Here is a 23,931-nt window from a genome sequence, read left to right on the forward strand (position 1 = left end):
AGCAGCCAAATAGGGTGATGCTGAGTTTTTATCTAGATCCCAGGTTATTCCTATGAACAGTTGGAGTGATTTTAATGCTGCTTTCATCATTGAGCGAGAGAAGATCTATCCTATTCAGTGTTTGCATTTGGAAAAATTGAGCAGATGATGCTTTGCCCTCTACCCTCTCCACTTTTATGTTGGCAGTATTGATGAAAACATCTCCTGGAGCAATTCCAGGTAGCATTCTTGTCAGGTCCAGGACCACTTGATCAAGCAGAGAACGTCTGCTCTGATTGGTGAAGTGTCTGACCAAGAAATTTCCTCTCCTACAGCCATCTATTGGAGAAGGCAATGGCACCCCACTCCAGTACTCTCGCCTGGAAAATCCCACGGACAGAGGAACCTGGTAGGCTGCAGTCCGTGGGGTTGCTAAGAGTCAGACATGACTGGGCAACTTCACCTTCACTTTTGACTTTCATGCACTGGAGAAGGAAATGGCAACCCACTCCAGTGTTCCTGCCTGGAGAATCCCAGGGACGGGGGAGCCTGGTGGGCTGCCCTCTATGGGGTCGCACAGAGTTGGACACGACTGAAGCGACTTAGCAGCAGCAGCAGCAACAGCCATCTATTTCACCTACAAAGTCTTGGCAAATAAAAAGAAGCACTAGGAATCACTGTGAAATAAAACTAACCAAAGATCACTTATCTTCAAGAAACCCTACTTCTTTCAACTTCTAAATATGCAAGACAACATGAATGAATTCTGTAAGACCGTGTTCTCTGGTAATTCCAAATTGAAGATATAAATTTCTTATCCCAGTGCCTGATATTGAAAATAATATTTCTACAGCTTATGGAAATGCAAACACTGAATTAAAAGCTAACATTGGGAGGAAATGAAATACAATAAATAGAGAACTCGGCATTTTCATTTCTACATTTTGTTGTTCAGTGTGTGTTGGAATCCCCTGGTAACAACTGATGAAATATTTAGCATGTTTATTTGTAGGGAATGTTTTTCATTTCTATTTGGTAACATCTTAAAAAAAACACTACTGAGGGTCTTCCATGAATCATTACCTTGGGATTTAGTTTTTCATCTGCTCTTACCATTTATTGTTTATTTCTTTATTAAATAAGATGTGTGTCTAACCCCTGAAGCCCTGTCAGAACAGGCCTTGAATAAATGTCTTTGCATTATTGGATTTTTTTTTTTTTTTGGTATGTGACTCATTGATATTCTAGAAGATAAACCTGTTCATTATTAGCCTTGTTTGTTTTTCATTTAGAAGGGTTAAATTACATTTTATTAAACTTCATTAGCTTTTCAAATAAACAAGATGAATGTGGCTTGCGTTCTGCATAGTCACTTTATCTCATTGCTGCTAGAGTAATAAGTTGAGATGAATTTTCTCTTTGCAGTTGATAATACTTCTTTAGAAATCTTGTCAGATCACAGTCATGATTGACGAATTGCTTGGATTTGCTCCTGTTTGCCTGTTGCTGCTTTAATTTGTTGGTAATGTTTAAATCTGCCACCTCGCATCTCTATCCGACAGTTTCCCTTGCTTCAGGCTATTGTGACTAATGACAAAATGATCTCAAACTAAATCCTTTTTTAAAATTCAAGTGAAGCTTGGATGCTTTTCTTGTTTGTAACCACTGTACGTCTGCTGAATACTGATAGAGATACTCAACCCTGTGTATGAAACATAACCTCACTCTGACTGACACATTAGTGGTTCCAATACTTGAAGGCGGTGTGGATATTATTCCTAGCGAGTCCTGTGCCAGTTAGGTCAGCAGATTTCTCAATCCTTTTAGAGTTTGTCATCAGGGAAAATGACAACTACTTTTTACATTGAGGCCCTTGAGACATCAATGCAAAATAACTTCAGTATCATTTGACTGCCTGGCAAAGAACAAAGATTTAAGCCTTGAATCAGTCTAGTTCTTCTCTGCTTTTGTAGGTTATGATATTTAGAGTATTGAGACTTCTTAGGCATTGTTAGTCAGACCTAGGTTCAAGTCCAGATAATTTATACACCTTAGGTGTTATCTGCAATATTATGGACATATGTGCATAAACAAAGAGATCGTCATCTGAAGGTCAGATAGAAAGTTTCTGAAACTTGCTCTTTAATCTGAAAAGGAGTCTTGACTCTGTATTATATCCATTTCAGTGAAATTCATTAAAAATGAAGTAGATGCCTGCTATGTGCATTAGCCTACTATGATTAATAACATAGCTTTCTATCCTAGAAGTTCACTAATACTGTAAAACTGGGAATAAAAAGATTTGATTTTTTTTCAGATGGTAATCCTAGTGGCATACTTCATACTGCTTCCTCTACTTTCATAAAGTCTCATGCTTCATTGATTCTTTTTTCCAATCACAGACTGATCCTGCCTCTTTGACTTGAACTCACTGTTTTCTCTAGACATATTCTTCAAGTCTGTGCTTACATTACTTTGATATTTAAAACTTGCCAGGTAGTGGGTAGTGTCAATATAATTTTCAAAACGTCAAAAACGTGAGTCATACAAATATGGAATTAATCTATGTCAAGGTTTTGTCTAATTCATTAATTAAGGGGGATACTGCTGCTGCTGCTGCTAAGTCGCTTCACTTATTAGTAAAACTGGCTCAAAATCTTTTTGGGGGGAATGCCTATAAGTAACCATTATTATTGTCATTTGAAAAGAATACTAGAATGAGACTGCTAGATTAGATTCAGAAGTAGTTAATATCCTTCAGGGAGTCAAAACCATAACCTTTGGTGCTCCTTTCTACTGAACAGTAATCTATAAGTTAATATGTAACTCACAGTGTTTGGGGTCAAATCCAATATTAAATAGCAAAATCAAACTCAAGTATACTCTCCAAGAGACTTGATAATCCTTGGCTGGGCTTTTTAAACCATGCTCCACAATGACATTGCAGGGACATGCTGTATTCCTTTCTGATTTCCAAGTCTTGAATAATTTTTAAACAATATACTTGACTATTACAAATACTTGACTAACTCCTGTAGGTGTAGTTTATGAAGTTCTTTAATGTCTCCCCCATATTTGAGTATCCAGAGGCTGTACAACATGGCAGAACACTCAGTCAGTCACTCACTCGGTGACTTTCATCCACCATAACCCTTCTTCTGTGATTCTTTTCTACTGCTGTGAGCTGCATGCATGCTCGGTTGTGTCCCATGGACTGGGGCCCGCCAAGCAATTCTGTCTATGGGATTTCCCAGCAATAATACTGGAGTGGGTTACCATTTACTCCTCCAGGGGATCTTCCCGACCAAGGAATTGAATCCGCATCTCTTACATCTCCTGCATTGGCAGGCGGGTTCTTTACAACAAGTGCCATTTGGGAAGCAATCAGTTATATTAGAACATAACTCACAGTTGGTATTTCAGAATATTTCAGAAGGATTCTAATCTGGAAGAAAGGAAGACAGGGTCCTACAAATGTTCTTCCTTCTGAGGCACAGTTAAGTCACTTATAGTTTCGCCTTTTAAGGTCTCACTTTTAAAATTCATTAGGCAGGATTGAAACAGTCTGTGGAGTTAACTATTCCATATTACTGAGACAAGGCTCTTCTGAGGACTCCACCAAATACTACATAAATGTTGAGATTTCCACTATGTCTGGAGGGAACATGCACTCTTCCTGGCTTGGTATGTGCTGCACACTGTTTTTTCTAATCCTGTAAGGTGGTTCTTTTTGCCTTGGGTAGTTAACTCATACTCAAAAGTGGATCTGTGCAAGCAAAATTCTCACTAGGGATCTTCAGGATTTTGGGGCATTTTTTTTTCCAGTATCAAATTCTCTGCTATTTTTTCCTGTAAATTCTAGCCACCTTGATTTCATCACGTTCTCAGCTTCATCTCCTCAATGTAGGGGGTCTGTCAGATTACTCGTGTATTCTCTTTTCCTCCACCACAGCATGCAAACTGAGTTTTGTTTTTTCTCTCTCAGTGATTGTGTCCTGGGTTCTCTAATGCTCAATCTCTTAAAAAACAGCTGTTTTACAAATGTTTTCTTTTTTTTGTCATTTCCTATGAGACAGTAAATTCAGTTCCTGTTGCTCCATTTTGGCCAGAAGCAGAAATCTCCAGTTCTTAGAACTTAGTCTGAGGGAAAATAGGAGTTTCTAAAGATTATGGGCAACCCAATTTCTGGTGGAAGAAGGCAGTATGCAAATATCATGCTGTATTTGAAAAGATGTATTTCTCTTGCTTCTCCAATCAGCCCTTTATTACTTTCTTCCCTTCTTTTCTTAGAATATTTAATATTTTGCCACAGCTTGACCCTTCATTCTATTTTACTTTTTCTTATATTTTTGATTGCATCATGTGTGTGGGAGTGCATATTATCTTCCCAATGATAGTATAAACTCTTTAAATGTTGTGGATATACCTTATCATTTATATTTTTCATCTTGAATGTAACATCTTAAAATTAATTCTGTAAAGAGGGATTCAAAATCTGAGGATTAATCAGGTGATGTTTATAATGTATCTTGTATAGGAAAAGCACAAGGCAAATAATGATACCTTTAGCTTTTAGGTTGATGTTAATTTTGGTTTCACTTGTTTCCACTCAAATTATGTGACATATGTGAGACTACAGTTTCTCATGAGTTCAGCTGCAACCTGTTTAGAAGAATACTCCAGGCTGACATGAAAAATACTTCCTAAACCTTTTCAGATCCTGCTTTGGCTATGCCTGTTGCAAGGCTTTTTCTTCTCTCTCTACTCAGGGAACTTGAGGCCATAATTCACAAGTCTATGAGATATGTATGGACTGAATGCTTTCAACCTGTTCAATAAGTGTAGTATTGGAAAGATATTTTACTTGTAAAATAAATATTTCTCTGTAAAGGGAGCTCACAAGTAATTTTGTATAATATTATCCATAAAGTTCCTTGCAAGTTGGCTCCTTCTAATCATCCACTTGTGAGCTTTTCTTCATCATGTGTCTCTCGCCTCTGTACTTCTCCATCTCCTTACCCACCATTTATTTTGTAAAATGGTGGGAAAAGAGGGTGGAAAAAGCAATTACAATATACCCTTAGTATAACTTAGAATAAACATAATTAAAGAGGAAAGATTGTTGCAAAAAGTCACAGTATCTTCTAAAGATAGACATGATTATTTTGGGAATTGTTTGAGCAATTGCTTTCCTTCATTAGTATGGACAATCTATAGTTGGTTCTATGGTTATTTATCATGCCTGTCAAAATATAAGAATTTTAATGCTTACCATCTGTATTCAGATATAGTCTTGTTCTATACATAAAATCATTTTATGGAAAATGGTGAATTTCATTTTGATTTAAACACTTGGTAAATAGTTTGAACTCAGATATTAATGAATGATATGGTGATGATATTTATATTATAATACAACAGTTTGTTTAAAAATTATTTTCCTTTCTAGTCACATTATTAATTGTGGTGAAAAACTAAAATGCATTAGGACTTCTAGATTTTATATAATAACGTCAATGTAAGATTATGAAAATAATTCCCAGAGATTTAGAAAGTAAAGTTTTGGAGTTCCTGTCATTTTAAAGGAATATTATACACATATAGATGGCTATTGTTTTTATTCTGTGCACAAAAATAGATATCATTCTTGTTTATAAAGCGAACATTTACTAAACACATTGAAATGTATACAGCATATCAGTAAAACTGTAGAAAGATGTTGTACAGTTATCATCATGAACCCTTAAAGTAAAATCAAGTATAACTCTAGTTCAAAGTTCTAAAAGCCTAATCTTTCCATAGATTTAAATTCTAATTATTCATAAGGATGGAAAATATTTTGAAATAGAAGATGCTTCATTCAGAGTTTCAAATATATATGTGTCCTTTTTAAGTTAGATATTCTTAAGCTTTCACAAAAAGCTGAATGACTGTAGCACATTAATAAAGGCTTATGAAAACAGCTAATTTGTAAGTATTTGATCCATTTAAATTTTGTATAATTGCATAAAATTATGTAACCAATATAATTTTTAATATACCTTTTCAGAACACAAATGCCAATTTGAGCATGAGAAAAAGAGCCAACGCCTTGGTTCACTCTGAATCTGATGTTGGCAGCAGAACTGATGTGGGAAACCATTCTAGCAAGTCTTCCACGGTTGTTCAAGGATCTTCTGAAGCCACACCACAGTCTTACTTAGCTTCCAGTCCAAACCCATTTAGCCGTGCAAATGCAGCTGAAACTATATCTGCCGCAAGAGCAATTCCATCTGCTCTTCCTTCTACTCCTAGTAGAACTGGGTATGTGCCCCGACAAGTCCCAGTTGGATCTGCTTCTACCCAGCATGTGTTTGGATCAAGACTGCAGCGAATTAAGACCACAGTTAATAGCATAGGGACTTCTGGGAAGTTGTCAGCCGCTACTACTCCCTCTGCTCCACCACCTTCTGGATCTGGCACAAGTAAAATAGACAAATATGCCCGCATTCTCTTTCCAGTAACATTTGGGGCATTTAATATGGTCTATTGGGTTGTTTACTTATCTAAGGACACTATGGAGAAATCAGAAAGTCTAATGTAATTTTGTTGCTATAGTAGTTTCCTAAAAGATGATGAACTTCACACAGAATGTCTTTTTAAATGTTTTTAAAGATAAACAACTGTTCTTTACTAAAATAAAAATTCCATGTAATTTTTCCATTTAAAAAATTCAAGCCAGTCATTGGGAGAGTTAATTAATTCCTTAGTGAAGGGAAAGTGAGCTATCTTTCATTTCAGAAAGATGATTTAAATAGAATCAATTCAGCATTCAAATTAGATGGAATACAGACTATCCTGAAAAGTTGGGACAAGCGAAACAGGGCTATTAGAGATCCATGGTGCATATTTATGCATTGAATTTTGAAAATAGTCTATGATATTTTCTAATACACACTATGAATATCAACCAACCACCCTAAATTTCCCAGTGGCACTGCTCTTAATCGGAATCTTTGGATATGATATGCCACAGTAACTTCTGGAGATCCTCTTAGTATCTTCAAGAAAAGGACTTTTCCTCTTATACGAAACATTTTTAAAAGGAAAATGGAACACAACAAATACTGACCAATCGAGTGAAACCTCTGCTGCAACAAAGACAGAGACCAGGAGAAATGTGTTCCTGCCATGTGCTGGCCAAACAAGAGTTAACAGTTGACTAGAAAATCTGTACTTTGAGCCAAAGTTTAACTTATTGTATGAATTCCTTTTGATAATAGTTCATTCAGTTATATATCCTTTCAACATATAGTTATTCAGAGCCTACCATGTTCCAGGCACTATGTTAGACACTGTCTCTCTAGAAAAGCTCTTTCACCTTTACCTGCACTTTTACTCAGATAGGAGAGTGAGTGCATGCTAATGAGCCATCAACTAGCAGCAGATATTGCATTCTTTAGTGTAGGAGGTTTGTTTAGAGTCTGATGACATAATATTCGTTTCTGCTATATTGATAGAGGATTACAAGTGTATTATTCACATAGCCACTTTTGAGATTAGTACACATTAACACAACTTCAGCAAGTGACTTCAATATATAATGAAAATGTGGTAAAGATTGTTCTCTTAGTGAAAAGCACTGTGTACCTCAAAGTAGTAATCTGGGCACTGTAGGACCTTATAGATTACCTGTCTCAAACTTGATCAGAATCACATATAGAATTTGAATAGAAGCAGAATAGAAGCAGAATAGAATCTGATTAGAATCACAGAATCATCAGAATCAGGAATCCAGTACAAAGCCTTTTAGATACTTTTCCCAACATAGAGCTATATCAGCTGGTGAAATACTAAGCTTCTAGGGAGTTTTTGTGTCCATAATTCATATTTCTGGGAAGTTTTATGTTTATTCTTGGGGGAGTTTTTATACAGTTTCATAACAAAGGTGAGTATTTTAAAATTATAAGAACAGTAAAAGAATGGAGTAAAGGAAAAAAAAATCATGACTTGGGGGTAGTATGCTACTGAGGTTGTTATGCAGTTTATCAGGATTTTCATGTGCTGATTTTCCTTTTTTTTATTAGGTAGGCTTAACAGCTTAATTAATTTTCTTTCAGCAGTCCTATGCCTCTAAATCTAGGCCTAGTTTTTTTTGTTGTGTTACTTCCAAGATTTTTCTTCTGTACTTCTCTCTTCCTGATCTGGGGTATGTGAATGAATGTGTTCTGGATGTTTGGGGACTATTTTGATAGAAATGGCCACCTTGTCAACAGTATTTCTTATTTTTTTAGAAAATATATATATTAATTTGCATTAGTTTTTTAGTTGTTGAATTGCCTTGAAATGGTTGTATATGAGACCTATAAAACGTGCAAATACTAAATATTAATTTGAATCATATCTGAGAATTCCTTCTTGGCTATGTCTCTAGGTGTTTCTTAGAATCATCAATAATTTTAAGGCTGAAGAATATTTTAGTAATCATCCAGTCCAAACTCCTCATTTACAAATTGATGCCAGTAGTATGAAGCCCAATAAAATTTGTATATGTGTATATATTTAATAAAGAATACTTATAACAAAAAAGCTGATAATAAATTATTTCATGAATGTGAGTAGATTTATAGCCTTCAGGATGATGTTTGAAATTGTGGTCAGAAGCTATGATTGTTCTTTATTCCAACAAAATGACCTTATTTCTTTGGTGAGGAAAATGCTCTTTGCTTGTCTGTTGGCCTATTCTTAAGAATAGTTCATTGGCTTTCTTTTTTTTAAAAGAAATTCTTCTCCTATAAATTCTTGCAGATTTTTAGGGAATAAAAAGAAATGGTTTTAGATTTGTAGATCAGTGATACAGGTGGATTCATAATTTTGTCTTTACCTTTGTATATGAAGATTTTTAAAATAATTCAGGTAGCCAAGCAAAGAGAAAGGACAAAACTAACCAAGGATTCTTAGTTGTTAAATGGAAGAATAAATTGACCAGAATGTTTAATCATTCTTGTGAAAAGGAATTATTTCTATTGCCCACAATGTTAGTAGTAAAAATATACAGTTTGTTTTTCTTAACTCAATTCCATCAAATTAATTCAAAGCTAACTTTTTAAAATGATCTTTTCTATCTTTTCAATAACTCAGAGATGCATTAATGGAACATTCTTGTGAAGAACCAGTCACATTTCACCATGAGAAAATATCACAAGAGTTATTAGGAGAGCCCAAATCCTGGCAGTTTGTGGAAAAGAATGGCTATGAATGGTACCTTTTTACGTCTCTATCTTTTTATTTTTGGCTGCATCGTAGTTGCAGCACTAAGGATCGTCATTGCATTGTGCAGGAAGTTTTGTTGCAGTGCATAGACTATACATTTGTGGCAAACAGGCTTCAATGCGCTGCAGGCTGTGGGATCTTAGTTCCCTGACCAGGAATCAAACCCACGTCATTGCAAGGCAGATTCTTTTTTTTTTTTTTTTTAATTTAATTTTATTTTATTTTTAAACTTTACATAATTGTATTAGTTTTGCCAAATATCAAAATGAATCCACCACAGGTATACATGTGTTCCCCATCCTGAACCCTCCTCCCTCCTCCCTCCCCATTCCATCCCTCTGGGTCGTCCCAGTGCACCAGCCCCAAGCATCCAGTATCGTGCATCGAACCTGGGCTGGCAACTCGTTTCATACATGATATTTTACATGTTTCAATGCCATTCTCCCAAATCTTCCCACCCTCTCCCTCTCTCACAGAGTCCATAAGACTGTTCTATACATCAGTGTCTCTTTTGCTGTCTCGTACACAGGGTTATTGTTACCATCTTTCTAAATTCCATATATATGTGTTAGTATACTGTATTGGTGCTTTTCTTTCTGGCTTACTTCACTGTGTATAATAGGCTCCAGTTTCATCCGCCTCATTAGAACTGATTCAAATGTATTCTTTTTAATGGCTGAGTAATACTCCATTGTGTATATGTACCACAGCTTTCTTATCCATTCATCTGCTGATGGACATCTAGGTTGCTTCCATGTCCTGGCTATTATAAACAGTGCTGCGATGAACATTGGGGTACATGTGTCTCTTTCCCTTCTGGTTTCCTCAGTGTGTATGCCCAGCAGTGGGATTGCTGGATCATAAGGCAGTTCTCTTTCCAGTTTTTTAAGGAATCTCCACACTGTTCTCCATAGTGGCTGTACTAGTTTGCATTCTCACCAACAGTGTAAGAGGGTTCCCTTTTCTCCACACCCTCTCCAGCATTTATTACTTGTAGACTTTTGGATTGCAGCCATTCTGACTGGTGTGAAATGGTACCTCATAGTGGTTTTGATTTGCATTTCTCTGATAATGAGTGATGTTGAGCATCTTTTCATGTGTTTGTTAGCCATCTGTATGTCTTCTTTGGAGAAATGTCTATTTAGTTCTTTGGCCCATTTTTTGATTGGGTCATTTATTTTTCTGGAGTTGAGCTGTAGGAGTTGCTTGTATATTCTCGAGATTAATTGTTTGTCAGTTGCTTCATTTGCTATTATCTTCTCCCATTCTGAAGGCTGTCTTTTCATCTTGCTAATAGTTTCCTTTGATGTGCAGAAGCTTTTAAGGTTAATTAGGTCCCATTTGTTTATTTTTGCTTTTATTTCCAATATTCTGGGAGGTGGGTCATAGAGGATCCTGCTGTGATGTATGTCAGAGAGTGTTTTGCCTATGTTCTCCTCTAGGAGTTTTATAGTTTCTGGTCTTACGTTGAGATCTTTAATCCATTTTGAGTTTATTTTTGTGTATGGTGTTAGAAAGTGTTCTAGTTTCATTCTTTTACAAGTGGTTGACCAGTTTTCCCAGCACCACTTTTTAAAGAGATTGTCTTTAATCCATTGTATATTCTTGCCTCCTTCGTCAAAGATAAGGTGTCCATATGTGCGTGGACTTATCTCTGGGCTTTCTATTTTGTTCCATTGATCTATATTTCTGTCTTTGTGCCAGTACCATACTGTCTTGATAACTGTGGCTTTGTAGTAGAGCCTGAAGTCAGGTCGGTTGATTCCTCCAGTTCCATTCTTCTTTCTCAAGATCGCTTTGGCTATTCGAGGTTTTTTGTATTTCCATACAAATTGTGAAATTATTTGTTCTAGCTCTGTGAAGAATGGTGTTGGTAGCTTGATAGGGATTGCATTGAATCTATAGATTGCTTTGCAGATTCTTAACCACTGGACCACCAAGGAAGTACTTGTCTCTATCATTTAAAGATGAAATTCAGAATTGTTTCCTTCAGTACCAGGATCTATATTCACTAGCTGCTACGTAATTACTTCCAACTTCCAGGTATGACTAGGGATGATAATATATACTTACATGATTAATCCACAGTTGAAAAGGGCTTGCATTTTGTGTATATACAGAGTATTTGAATAATGTGTACTTTAAATTGAACCTCACAAACCTTGAATTTGAGTTGGCAGAGAGTAGAATCACCCTGTTTTACAAATGGACATGAATCATAGAGAAGTTAGTGACCAAGATAAAAGCAAAGCTGTGGAAAGAACTCTGAAAGGTCATTTTTTCCATCATTTAAAATCAAAATTAATGCAAAAATTGATGATGAACAAAATGCCTAAATTTTAAAAAAATATGGGATTGGTACTAATAATTTATCCTTTTGTATCAGCCTCTAATATTGCTTGGCATGGTACTGGTATAGACAGTGAAAAAAGAATGCATGTAATTGTATGACTGTTGATGGGGAGAAAAAAAGAGTGATGGCAGGGAAGGCTTCACAGAGATCTTAAACTGAATTTTGTAGAATAACTGGGAGTTCTTATCCCTCTGTCTACTCCCACAAATAAGAAAAGCATATTTTCACCACCCTCTGAGGCATGAAAAGAGATACAGATTTTGAACTTCAAGAGGAAACTCTTTCAACAGATTGTTCACAGTATTGGGAAGCAAGGTAAACATGAGGAAGTGAGAGTTGCTGATGTTGGAAAGACCTGCTGGGACAGCGAGAGTTTTGTGTAAATTACTAAAGAGAATAGATATGATCCTGGATTAGTGGGAGTTCAATGAAAATCTTGCAGGATAATAAGATGAAAATGAACATGCTATGCTTCTGTTTCAGAGAAATTATGATTGCCGTAAGAGTTATGAAATAGATGGCCGTAAATCTAGAATTAGTAACAGAATGGTGATATCTCATTTTTCTTTTCTCTCAATCTTTGCCTTCTAATTCTTTTTTTTGTACCCCAATGAGTTCATTGTCATTCATAAAAATATGTGATTTTTAAAAAATAAATATAGGTATCACAGAAAATTATGAACCATCTCAAAATCCCACTGCAGAGAAATTGTTAATATTTCATGAATATTGTGCCAGATACTTTTGTACAAGTGCTTGTATTGAAGACTAGAAAGACTGATTAAAAGACAGAATTCTGTAAATTTGAGCCAAATGTTCCATAAATGAATGCTCTTAAATAATTTTAAAAATATTCCATTTATCTTTATCTCAACTTAAGATAGAAATACAAGGATAAGACTGAAGAAATTATTGAAATTTAGATAGTCAAAGCAAAAGGTTTGAAAGATACCATATCTTTTTACCCCAGATTTTGGAATTTATTTCAGGATTTTTCCCCCTATTATGTGTCTAAATCACGTTTTTTCAAAGTGTTCTTTTGTTTCTCTAAAAGTGTTTAGTTTTGTTTGTGTTTGTTTTTTAATCGTCTGTTGTAATTTTAAACTTCATAATGGTTTTGGTTTTCTTCTTTTCCCTTCCTTTCCCACTCTGTGTCATTTCAATTTTTCATTTCTCTCTTCTTGTTTTTATAGTCTCTGTTAAATTTTTCTTTTTGAGCTTCTGACTCTCTTAATGAGATCATGTCTATAATTTATTTGAGGCTATAGAGAATTATTTATACAAACTTTTCCTTCATTTCCACCCCAAAAATGTTTTCTCTAGTATGAACTTCACCTGCATTTTCATTGTGCTTTTGTTCTTTGCCTTCTGGGCTGATTTCTGTTAATCACTGAATGAAGTCAGGTATTTAGCAAACTATAGTGTGGGAAGTTGGAGAAGGCAATGGCACCCCACTCTAGTACTCTTGCCTGGAAAATCCCATGGACGGAGGAGCCTGGTGGGCTGCAGTCCATGGCATCACGAAGAGTCGGACACGACTGAGCGACTTCACTTTCACTTTTCACTTTCATGCATTGGAGAAGGAAATGGCAATCCACTCCAGTGTTCTTGCCTGGAGAATCCCAGGGACGGGGGAGTCTGGTGGGCTGCCGTCTATAGGGTTGCACAGAGTCGGACACGACTGAAGCGACTTAGCAGCAGCAGTGTGGGAAGTGGTAGGAGAATGATTAGCCCACAGCAGCTTTTTAAATCTCAGGTTTCAAGCCCATCTCCCCAGATTTGGTTTATCTTCTGCCTAGAGACCATATTATTTGTCTGCTGTTGACATTTGGGTGGTCAATGTGGCTCATAGTGTAGAACTCTCAGTTTTACTTTCTCCATGTTAGTCTTTTAGGGGTTATTGCTGCTTTCCCCAGCTTTCCCACTGTGATGCCAGTGCTCCGTATTATGCTGCATCTGTGTCACAGCTATCAGAGTCTTCCAGCAATTTTGTCTTTACCCCCATATTCTACCATCTGGGAATAAACAACTGGAAACTCATGAAGACAGAATTGTTTTTCTTTTCCCTTTTCACACTCTATATTATGGTTATTTCAGTCTTTGGAGGACAGTGTAGGACTGTAACATTCAGTGAAATCCACATCCTGTCAAGATATGTGTGCCAGTCAATATTTTTCTACTGTAAGTCCAAATGTCTCTCCATTTGAAAGCTATTTATTATAGTTTATGGTCAATTACTTGTAATTATAGATGTGTTTTTCATCCCAATTTTTCATTATTATATTTTTGGGAAGGATTTCTTAGGAGCAAAGTGCATTATAAATGTCTGTATTTCACTCTTTTAAATTGAATCCGTCTATCATTTTCCTTTCCATTAGATCAAGGTTGACCAGATTATCATTTGCTGATATCATTTACTGACAACCAGAGCTACCTGGTTTTCCCTTCTGCTTATCAGGTGTCATTGGAATCAGGTATTCAACCTACATTAAATCTGTTATGACAGTGTTGATAGAAAACACTTCCCTTTGGGGGAAGGAAAAGAAACTATAATACTAGAAAATAAATATTATTGCAGTTAACCATTGACTGACATAGTCTTTCTCAGCCATCTATATTTGTGAACAGTAGTCTACATTCCAGCTTTGCAGGTTTGCTGATATAATGCAACATGTTTGTTGTCATTTTACTGATTCCATATACTGTATTCCAATTTAATATACAATAAACCAAAGCTTTCATTTTTTAACATACATATAAATTAGTATTGGTCGATGAGGTAAGGGTCTATGATTTTAAGGAAGCGTTACTGTAAATTGAATTAAAATCCAAAGTGTTCATGCCAAACTGTACTCTGTGTTATAAGACATTGAATGGCCATAGTAAATAAGAAGCTAAATTTTCCATTGGTTTATCCTTAATGATGAAAACTTCTTAACAATTAACTGAAGAAGAAATTAAGTATTCTGTCTGGCTTTTCAATTGGAATGTTGCACAAATTGAGGAATAAAGGCTTATCTGCTTGCCCTCTGACTGATTTTGTTTCCTTAATTGTACAATTGAAAATATTGCTTATCATGAAAGTAAAGAACAGTAATAACACATATTTTATTTTATCATAAAAAACTAAATTTGTCCTCCTTTGAGCTTCATTATTTTTCTTTAATCAGAATAGCAGATAGTTAAGTGTGGTATTTAAAACAGCTCAAAATTCTGTAATAGATACACATGTTTTGATTTCATGGGGATGCAGTTTTCTTACAAAGTACCCAGTTCTGGAGCTTATAGCAACCATATTCGCCCCTGTGAAACTGATGAGTTTATTCCTGTAAGCGTATTATATATTTTAATGAGTACAATACAAGGAAGAGCACATAGTCATTATGATTTTGCTTGGGCAGATTTCTTTTGAAAAAGGGATATCAAATATTGGTTTAGTATTTTAAATAATTCATCAGGAGATGAGTTTTTAAAACTGTCTTTAAGCAAACTTCCCTTGCTTCTCAAAGTTTAACTTGTTACTAGAGGTACTTTTCCTTTGCTTCTTAAAAACAATATACTTGAGCATGGCATGGTGAATAATTCAGTTTTCAATTTTCACTGGAGAGTGAGTATTTAAAATATTAAGGATTAAAATTTCCATAAAATTTGATCACAGATACTTATATCTTAAGAGACATATTTTGGAGTTGAACTCTGGAATCATTAAAATACAAACATTGTATCTCTCTAATGCAGTTTTCTATTTAAAACAATAAATATAAATATCTTTGGAATATTTGGGGGGGTGCTTAAGAACTTTTCTTCTGTTTGTAAATATGTTTTCTTTAAATTGGTCATAGAATCGTTAGTGACAAGATATGTCACTTTTGAAGCCCTGCCCGTATCATGAGTATTTCTAGTTTTTCTTACCTTTAATTCCCTGCATAACCCATACCATCATCTAGGTTATAGTTTTGCCAAGCTCTCATAATTGGGGAATTTATTTGTGGGTGATGTGGTTGAAGGTAATTTATAAGGCCCATGAGATCTGATATAGCACAATAAAAGCCTGTAACTAGCTGGTTTTGATTAAAGAGGTATCAAATTTTCTGATAAGTCAAAATAATGTATAGCTCTCCATGGTTTAATACTAACTTGTGAAAACAAAATAAAATTCTGAGAAACTAAACAATGCTAACTTATAAAAATATGTGTGTTTATGTTTTTAAATATATAGCTCAGAATAATAGTGTAATTATTTTGATGAGATGAAGCACTTTGAACGTTCTGATGGTCTTTAATGAAATTTTTAAAAAATATAATGTATTTTGAAGCACTTTTTATGTAACCCTTCTTACTCTAAAGCAACTGTTTTCTGAAGAAAAATTCAGCTTTCTGAATTATACCTTTTAAAAAGGAGAACACCTAAGAGATAAAAAGTTGACCACAGATTTTCCGTGATGTACAAGCACATGTGCATATCTGAATGCATACTAATAAATTACATAGTATTTTTGTTTTGGTTGTTCACTTTTCAGTTCAGTTCAGTTCAGTTCAGTCGCTCAGTCATGTCCGACTCTTTGCAACCCCATGAATCACAGCACGCCAGGCCTCCCTGTCCATCACCACCTCCCGGAGTTCACCCAAACTCATGTCCATGCAGTCGGTGATGCCATCCAGCCATCTCATTCTCTGTCGTCCCCTTCTCCTCCTGCCCCCAATCCCTCCCAGCATCAAGGTCTTTTCTAATGAGTCAACTCTTTGCATGAGGTGGCCAAAGTACTGGAGTTTCAGCTTCAGCATCAGTCCTTCCTATGAACACCCAGGACTGATCTCCTTTAGGATGGACTGGTTTGGATCTCCTTCACTTTTACAAGATATTAATTTAGTCCCTTCATACTTAACTGTATTTATTCAGTTAAATGTGATTCTTGTTGTGGACTGAATATTTGTGTCACCCAAGATGCATATGTTGAACCTTGACCTTCCATGTGATGGTGTTAGGAGATGGGGTTATGGAGAGAGAATTTGGCTTACATAAGGTTATAAGAGTGGAACCCTTATGAATGGGATTAGTGCCCTTATAAGAGTCAGATGAGTTTACTTCCTCTCTCTGCTGTTACATGAAGATACATTAAAAATTTGGCAGTCTGTTGGACTATGTGGGCACCTGATCATGGACTTCCAGCCTCTGTAACTGTGAGGAATACATCTCTGTTGTTTAAGCTACCCAGTCCTTCAATCATGTCCAACTCTTGTGACCCCCATGGACTACAGCCCACCAGGCTCCTCTATCCATGGAATTCTCCAGGCAAGAATTCTGGAGTGGGTAAGCTATTCCCTTCTCCAGGGGATCCAGAGATGAAACCCAGGTCTCCTGCATTGTATGCAGATTCTTTACACAGTCTATGTTATTCTGTTATGGCTGCCTAATCTGACTAAGGCAATTCTTTACTCTTGGGAGAATATTTCTATTAAATTTTTAATATTTAGATTTGTGTGAGTGGGTGTTCAGTCTCTCCATCATGTCCAACTCTTTGAGACCCCATGGACTGTAACCCTCTAGGCTCCTCTGTCCATGGGATTTTCCAGGCAAGAATATATGAGTGGGTTGCCATTTCCGTCTCCAGGGTAGCTTCCCCACCCAGAGATGGAGTGCACACATGTTTCCTGCATCTCCTGCATTGGTAGGTGGATCCTTCACTACTGATCCACCTGAGAAGCCCAATATTTAAATATGTAGCCCCTTTGTTGTGTAGTGATTTGTGTTCTGCTTTAAAAAAAAAATTGAAAGTTGTATTGATCACCAGATCTGATTTCCAATTGAAATTAATTTGCATTAGAAAATACCTGCCTTTTATAGTTAATATTGATCATAGAGAAGTACAGCTAATGTAAAAAAAAGTCAAAGTCAAAATCAAACAAACAAAGCTATTCTGAAACACAAGGTGATAATGCCACATATAGAGTTTATGACTTTTCAATTGTTATGGCATCAGTTGTTTAAATTATACCAATTTTGTTTGTTTGAATCTTCTATGAATAATTTCTACATAGCTTATATTTAAAGGTTAATTTTCTTTCTGACTAATTGGAAGCAGAAGCTCAATGCTGGCCACGTGGATATGAAAATACACCCTGGGGCAATTCAGTAATTGTGAGCTTGTTTACAATGTTACCTAATCCGTATTATCATTCTCTGTGCATTTTGAAAATTAATCTCTCTCCTGAGGAAAATTATATTAAATTCTTGCTATTATATTCTCATATGTTTTCTTGATGTCAAATATGCATCCATCATGTGAGTTCTTAAATGTTATCCCTCTCATTTTATTCCAGAGGATATAAAATAATGTCATTCACTTAATGTTGTTTTGGATTATGTTCTCATTTAAAAACTCTTTAGGGTAACATTCATCAACTTGGTATTCTAAGCAAATGAATTCAGGAATCTGTATCATTAGCATTAAGATAAATGCTAATCAGTGGTATCATTTATTAAGTAAGACCATTATGTCTGCTTTTGAAATAATAATATTGTTAAAATGCCCACATGCATCTATCAGCTGAAAACTATAAACAGACTTATACATAGGTACTTTTAACAGAAGGAAATCTCTGAGTTGGCATTTACTCCAACATTCTGATACATTTCCATTTCTTCCTTCAGTCTCCTATATTTTGCCTCCTTGCTCATTACTGTAAACTTATGGTACCCAAACTCCTTCCCTCGAGTTTATGGTGTTCCGACTAGTGTCACAGAGAGAAGAGATTAAAAAAATATCTTTTTCTCCTGAATGCAAAATGGAAAGGGTATAGGCATCATTCTATTTTTGTGTGCATAATTGTTTAACCAATACATCATATAATACTCCCCCATAAATGAGAACAATACATTTTTACTCAGAAGTAAAACTTGGTTTAATGTTTCTTTTAGCAGAAAAGCAAATGTGAGGGGGAAAGCTATTGCTTTTTATTTTGGAAAAGGTTGCATTGTGAATAGAATAATACCTTCTGGCCACTCTAAGAATAAACCATAGAATTGAAAATGCCCTGTAGAGACTTGTGCTAACTGAATTATTCAAATACATCCTTTAAAGAGAAGATCTAAAATGCTGGCATTCATCATAAAAGTTGAGTGATACGTAATCCATTTTTCATTACACAATTACTCCTTGCATTTCTGCCTAAGTGATGGCCTTATTTAAGCTCCTTGATCTTAATGTCTATATAGTCTGTAATGTCTGTATAGTCTCACCCTTCTACATGCTGATGTCAGAATATTTCAGCTCATTTTACACTTATCTCTGGCTTCTCTGGTAGCTCAGCTGGTAAAGAATCCGCCTGCAATGTGGGAGACTTGGGTTCAATCCCTGGGTTGGGAAGATCCCTTGGAGAAGGAAATGTCACTCATTTCAGTATTCTGCCCTGGAGAATTCCATGGACTGTAAAGTCTATGGGGTCGCAAAGAGTCAGACACGACTGAGCGACTTTCACTTCACTTCACTTTAAGTTTCTATTGGTTGGTTCATCACCTGTGTGAAAAAATATTAATACTGACCATGACATTCAGGTTCCAGTTCTGATGTCGCCTTTATCCTCTCCTTTCACCTATTCTACCATCCAGCCACCCAGGACAACATGGAATTCTCTGGACATATATGCATTGGTCTCTTTTCAACCTAAATCCTTTGTTCTGATTGCCTTTCTTACGCTCTTGTCTTGTTGATGACCTCTTATAAGTAATAGCTCTAACATGAAAAATAGATGTAAGAAACACAAGGAAGTCCATTTCTCATTCTCATTAGTAGAATTAATTCATGGAACTTCCCCATATTTCCTACATCTATTTTTGTAGTAACTTTCATATGGAATTATGATTATTTGATAATATTTGCTTTTAATTTCTGTGTTTAATTTATAAATTAACTACATTTAGATAATGGTGTGAAGGGGCTTGGCTCCTTGACCACAAGTTCATTCTTATCTCATCAGTGTAACAGGATTAAAATTAATGTGTATATTGTCTTATGAACTTCCCATGTGGCACTAGGGGTAAAGAACCGACCAGCCAATGTAGGAGGCGTAAGAGATGCGAGTTCGATCCCTGGGTTGGGAAGATCCCTTGGAGGAGGGCACAGCAATCCACTCCAGTATTCTTGCCTAGAGAATCTCATGGACAGAGGAGCCTGCAAAGAGTCCATGGGGTAGCCAAGAGTCAGACACGACTGAAGCAACTTAGCATGCACACATGCTTATTGCCTTATAACAAACAGGATCATAGCATACTGGTTGGTAATTCATAGGTTGTGTTTTTTTTTTTTTCTTTTAACTTATTTTTTTATTGAGGGATAATTGCTTTACAGAATTTTGTTGTTTTCTGTCAAACTGCAACATGAATCAGCCATAGGCATACATATATCCCCTCCCTCTTGAACCTCCCTCCCATCTCCCTCCCCATCCCAACTGACCCATACAGCAAATTCCCATTGGCTATCTATTTTACATATGGTAATGTAAGTTTCCATGTTACTCTTTCCATATATCTCACCCTCTCCTCCCCTCTACCCATGTCCATAAGTTTATTCTCAATGTCTGTTTCTCCATTGCTTCCCTATAAATAAATTCTTTAGTACCATTTTCTAGATTCCATATATGTGTGTTAGAATATGATATTTATCTTTCTCTTTCTGACTCACTTCACTCTGTATAATAGATTCTAGTTTTATCCACCTCATTAGAACTGACTCAGATGTGTTCCTTTTTATGGCTGAGTTATATTCCATTGTGTATATGCACCACAACTTCTTTATCCATTCATCTATTGATGGGCATCTAGGTTGCTTCCATGTTCTAGCTATTGTAAATAGTGCTGCAGTGAACAATGGGATACAAGTGTCTTTTTCAATTTTGGTTTCCTCAGGGTTTATGCCTAGGAGTGGGATTTCTGGGTCATATGGTGGTTTTATTCCTAGTTTTTTAAGGAATCTCTAAACCATCTTCCATAGTTGGTGTATCAGTTCACATTCCCAGCAACAGTGCAAGAGCGTTCCCTTTTCTCCACACCCTCTCCAGCATTTATTGTTTGTAGACTTTTTGATGATGGCCATTCTGACTGGTGTGAGGTCATATCTTGTTGTTTTGATTTGCATTTCTCTAATAATAAGTGATGTTGAACATCTTTTCATACGTTTGTTAGCCATCTGTATGTCTTCTTTGGAGAAGTATCTTTTTCCCAGTTTTTGATGGGTTGTTTGTGTTTCTGGCATTGAGTTGTATGAGCTGCTTGTATATTTTGGAAATAAATCCTTTGCCAGTTGTTTCATTTGCTATTATTTTCTCCCATTCTAAAGGTTGTCTTTTCACCTTGCTTGTAGGTGTGTAAGGTTTTTGAAAGCTTAAAAGCTGTGCAAAAGCTTTTAAGTTTAATTAGGTCCCACTTGTTTACTTGTTTTTATTTCCATTACCCTAGGAGGTGGGTCATGGAGGATCTTGCTTTGATTTATATCTTCAAGTATTCTGCCTCTGTTTTCCTCTAAGTGTTTTATAGTTTCTGGTCTTACATTTAGGTCTTTAATCCACTTTTGAATTTATCTTTCTGTATGGTGTTAAGAAGTGTTCTAATTTCATCCTTTACCATGTAGCTGTCCAGTTTTCCCAGCACCATTTATTGAAGAGGTTGTCTTCTCCCCATTGTATAGTCTTGCCTCCTTTGTCAAAAACAAGGTACTGATAGGTGCATGGGTTTATTTCTGGGCTTTCTGTCTTGTTCCATTGGTCTATATTTGTGTTTTTGTGCCAGTACCATACTGTCTTGATGACTGTAGCTTTGTAGTATAATCTGAAGTCACAAAGGTTGATTTCTCCAGCTCCATTCTTCTTTCTCAAGACTGTTTGGCTATTCGGGGTCATTTGTGTTTCCATATGACTTGGAAATTTTTTGTTGTAGTTCTGTGAAAATTGCCATTGGTAATTTGATAGGGATCACATTGAATCTGTAGATTGCATTTGGTATTATAGTCATTTTCACAATATTGATTCATCTTACCCAGTAACATGGAATATCTCTCCTTCTGTTTATGTAGTCTTTTATTTCTTTCATTAGTGTCATATAATTTTCTGTGTACAGTTCTTTTGTCTTCTTAGGTAAGTTTCTTCCTATATATTTAATTATTATTCTTTTTTTTTTGCAATGGTGAATGGGATTGATTCCTTGATTTCTCTTTCTGATTTTTCATTGTTAGTATATAGAAATGCAGATGATTTCTGTGTATTGATTTTGTATCCTGCAACTTTTGCTAAATTCACTGATTAGCTCTAGTAATTTTCTGATACTATCTTTAGGGTTTTCTATGTACATATCATGTCATCTGCAAACAGTGAGAGATTTACTTCTTTTCTGATCTGGATTCCTTTTATTTCTTTTTCTTCTGATTGCCAAAGCTAGGACTTCCAGAACTATGTTGAATAATAGTGGTGAAAGTGGACACCCTTGTCTGGTTCCTGATCTTGGGGGAATGCTTTCAGTGTTTCACCACTGAGAATAATGTTTGCTGTAGGTTTATCATTTATGAGACTTCCCTGGTGGCTCAGATGGTAAAGCGTCTGCCTACAATGTGGGAGACCCAGGTTCAAACCCCGGATGGGGAAGATCTCCTGGAGAAGGAAATGGTAACCTGCTCCAGTATTCTTGCCTGGAAAATCTCATGGATGGAGGAGCCTGGTAGGCTACATTCCATGGGGTTGCAAAGAGTTGGACTTTGCAAAGAGTTTGACTTCACTTTCTTTCTTTCTTTCTATCATATATGGCCTTTACTGTGTTGAAGTAGGTTCCTTCTATGCCCATCTTTTGAAGAGTTTTAATCATAAATGGTGCTGATTTTGTCAAGGGCTTTTTCTGCATCTATTGAGATGCTCATACGGTTTTTTTTAATCTTTCAATATGTTAATATGGTGTATCACATTGATTGATTTGTGTATATTGAAGAATCCTTGCATTGCTGGAACAAACCCAACTTGATCATGGTGTTGGAGCTTTTTGATGTGTTGCTGAATTCAGTTTGTTAAAATTTTGTTGAGGATTTTTGCATCTATGTTCCTTAGTGATATTGGCCTATAGTTTTCTTTTTCTGTGTTGTCTTTGTCTGGTTTTGGGATCAGGGTGATGGTGATCCTGTAGAATGAGTTTGGAAGTGTTCCTTCCTCTGCAATTTTTGAAAGAGTTTTAGAAGGATAGGTGTTAGCTCTTCTCTACATGTTTGATAGAATTCTCCTGTGAAGCCATCTGGTCCTGAGCTTTTGTTTTTTGGGAGAGTTTTGATCACAGCTTCAATTTCAGTGCTTGCAATTGGGTTGTTCATGATTTCTATATCTTCCTGGTTCAGTCTTAGAACATTGAACTTTTTTAAGAATCTGTCCATTTCTTCCAGGTTATCCATTTTATTGCCATATAGCTGTTCATAATAGTCTCTTATAATCTTTTGTATTTCTGTACTGTCTGTTGTAAACTCTCCTTTTTCATTTCTAATTTTATTGATTTGGTTCTTCTCTCTTTTTCCTTGATTAGTCTGGCCAAAGGTTTGTCAATTTTATCTTCTTGAAGAACCAGTTTTTAGTTTTATTAATCTTTACTTTTGTTTCTTTCATTTCTTTTTCAGATGTTTAGGCTCAGATCTTTATTATTTCTTTGTTTTTACTAATTTTGGGGTTTTTTTTGTTCTTCTTTTTCCAATTGTTTTAGGTATAAAGTTAGGTTGTCTATTTGATGTTTTTCTTGTTTCTTTAGGTAGGATTGTATTGCTATAAACTTCCCTCTTAGAACTGCTTTTGCTGCATCCCATAGGTTTCGAGTTGTTGTATTTTCATTGTCATTTGTTTTTAGAATTTTTTTTATTTCCCTTCGATTTCTTCAGTAACCTGTTAGTTATTTTAAAATGTGTTGTTTAATCTCATGTGTTTGTGTTTCTTACAGTTTTTTCTTATAATTGATATCTAGTCTCATAGCATTGTGGTCAGAGAAGATGCATGTTATGATTTCAATTTTCTTAAATTTACTGAGGTTTGATTTGTGACCCAAGATGTGGTCTATCTTGGAGAATAGTCCATGTGTACTTGAGAAGAAGGTATATTCTTCTGCTTTGGATGGAATCTCCTGAAGATATCAGTGAGATGCATCTCATCTAATGTATCATTTAAGACTTGTGTTTCCTTATTAATTTTCTGTTTTGATGATCTGTCCATTGGTGTGAGTAGGGTGTTAAATTCTCCTACTATTATTGTGTTCCTGTCAATTTCTCCTTCTATGTCTGTTAGTGTTTGTCTTATGTATTGAGCTGCTCCTATGTTGGGTGCATAGATATTTACAA

General features: G+C 35.7%; 1 protein-coding gene across 5 annotated transcripts in view; it reads left to right on the top strand.

Moving 5' to 3' along the window:
• The window catches only part of GABRA4 (gamma-aminobutyric acid type A receptor subunit alpha4), a 245,452-nt gene that overhangs the window by 67,721 nt on the left and 153,800 nt on the right, over positions 1 to 23,931 (top strand). For 2 of the 5 annotated variants that reach the window (XM_006069951.4, XM_006069949.4), the window contains one exon: positions 6,029 to 8,547. The exons of the other annotated variants lie outside the window; for them this stretch is intronic. In XM_006069951.4, the coding sequence (XP_006070013.1) occupies positions 6,029 to 6,562 (534 nt within the window). In that variant the 3' untranslated portion in view covers positions 6,563 to 8,547. Of the gene's footprint in view, positions 1 to 6,028; positions 8,548 to 23,931 lie in introns of those variants that run through there. 5 annotated transcript variants of the gene reach the window in all.

Source organism: Bubalus bubalis, chromosome 7, assembly GCF_019923935.1.
Source record: "Bubalus bubalis isolate 160015118507 breed Murrah chromosome 7, NDDB_SH_1, whole genome shotgun sequence".
NCBI lineage: Eukaryota > Metazoa > Chordata > Mammalia > Artiodactyla > Bovidae > Bubalus > Bubalus bubalis.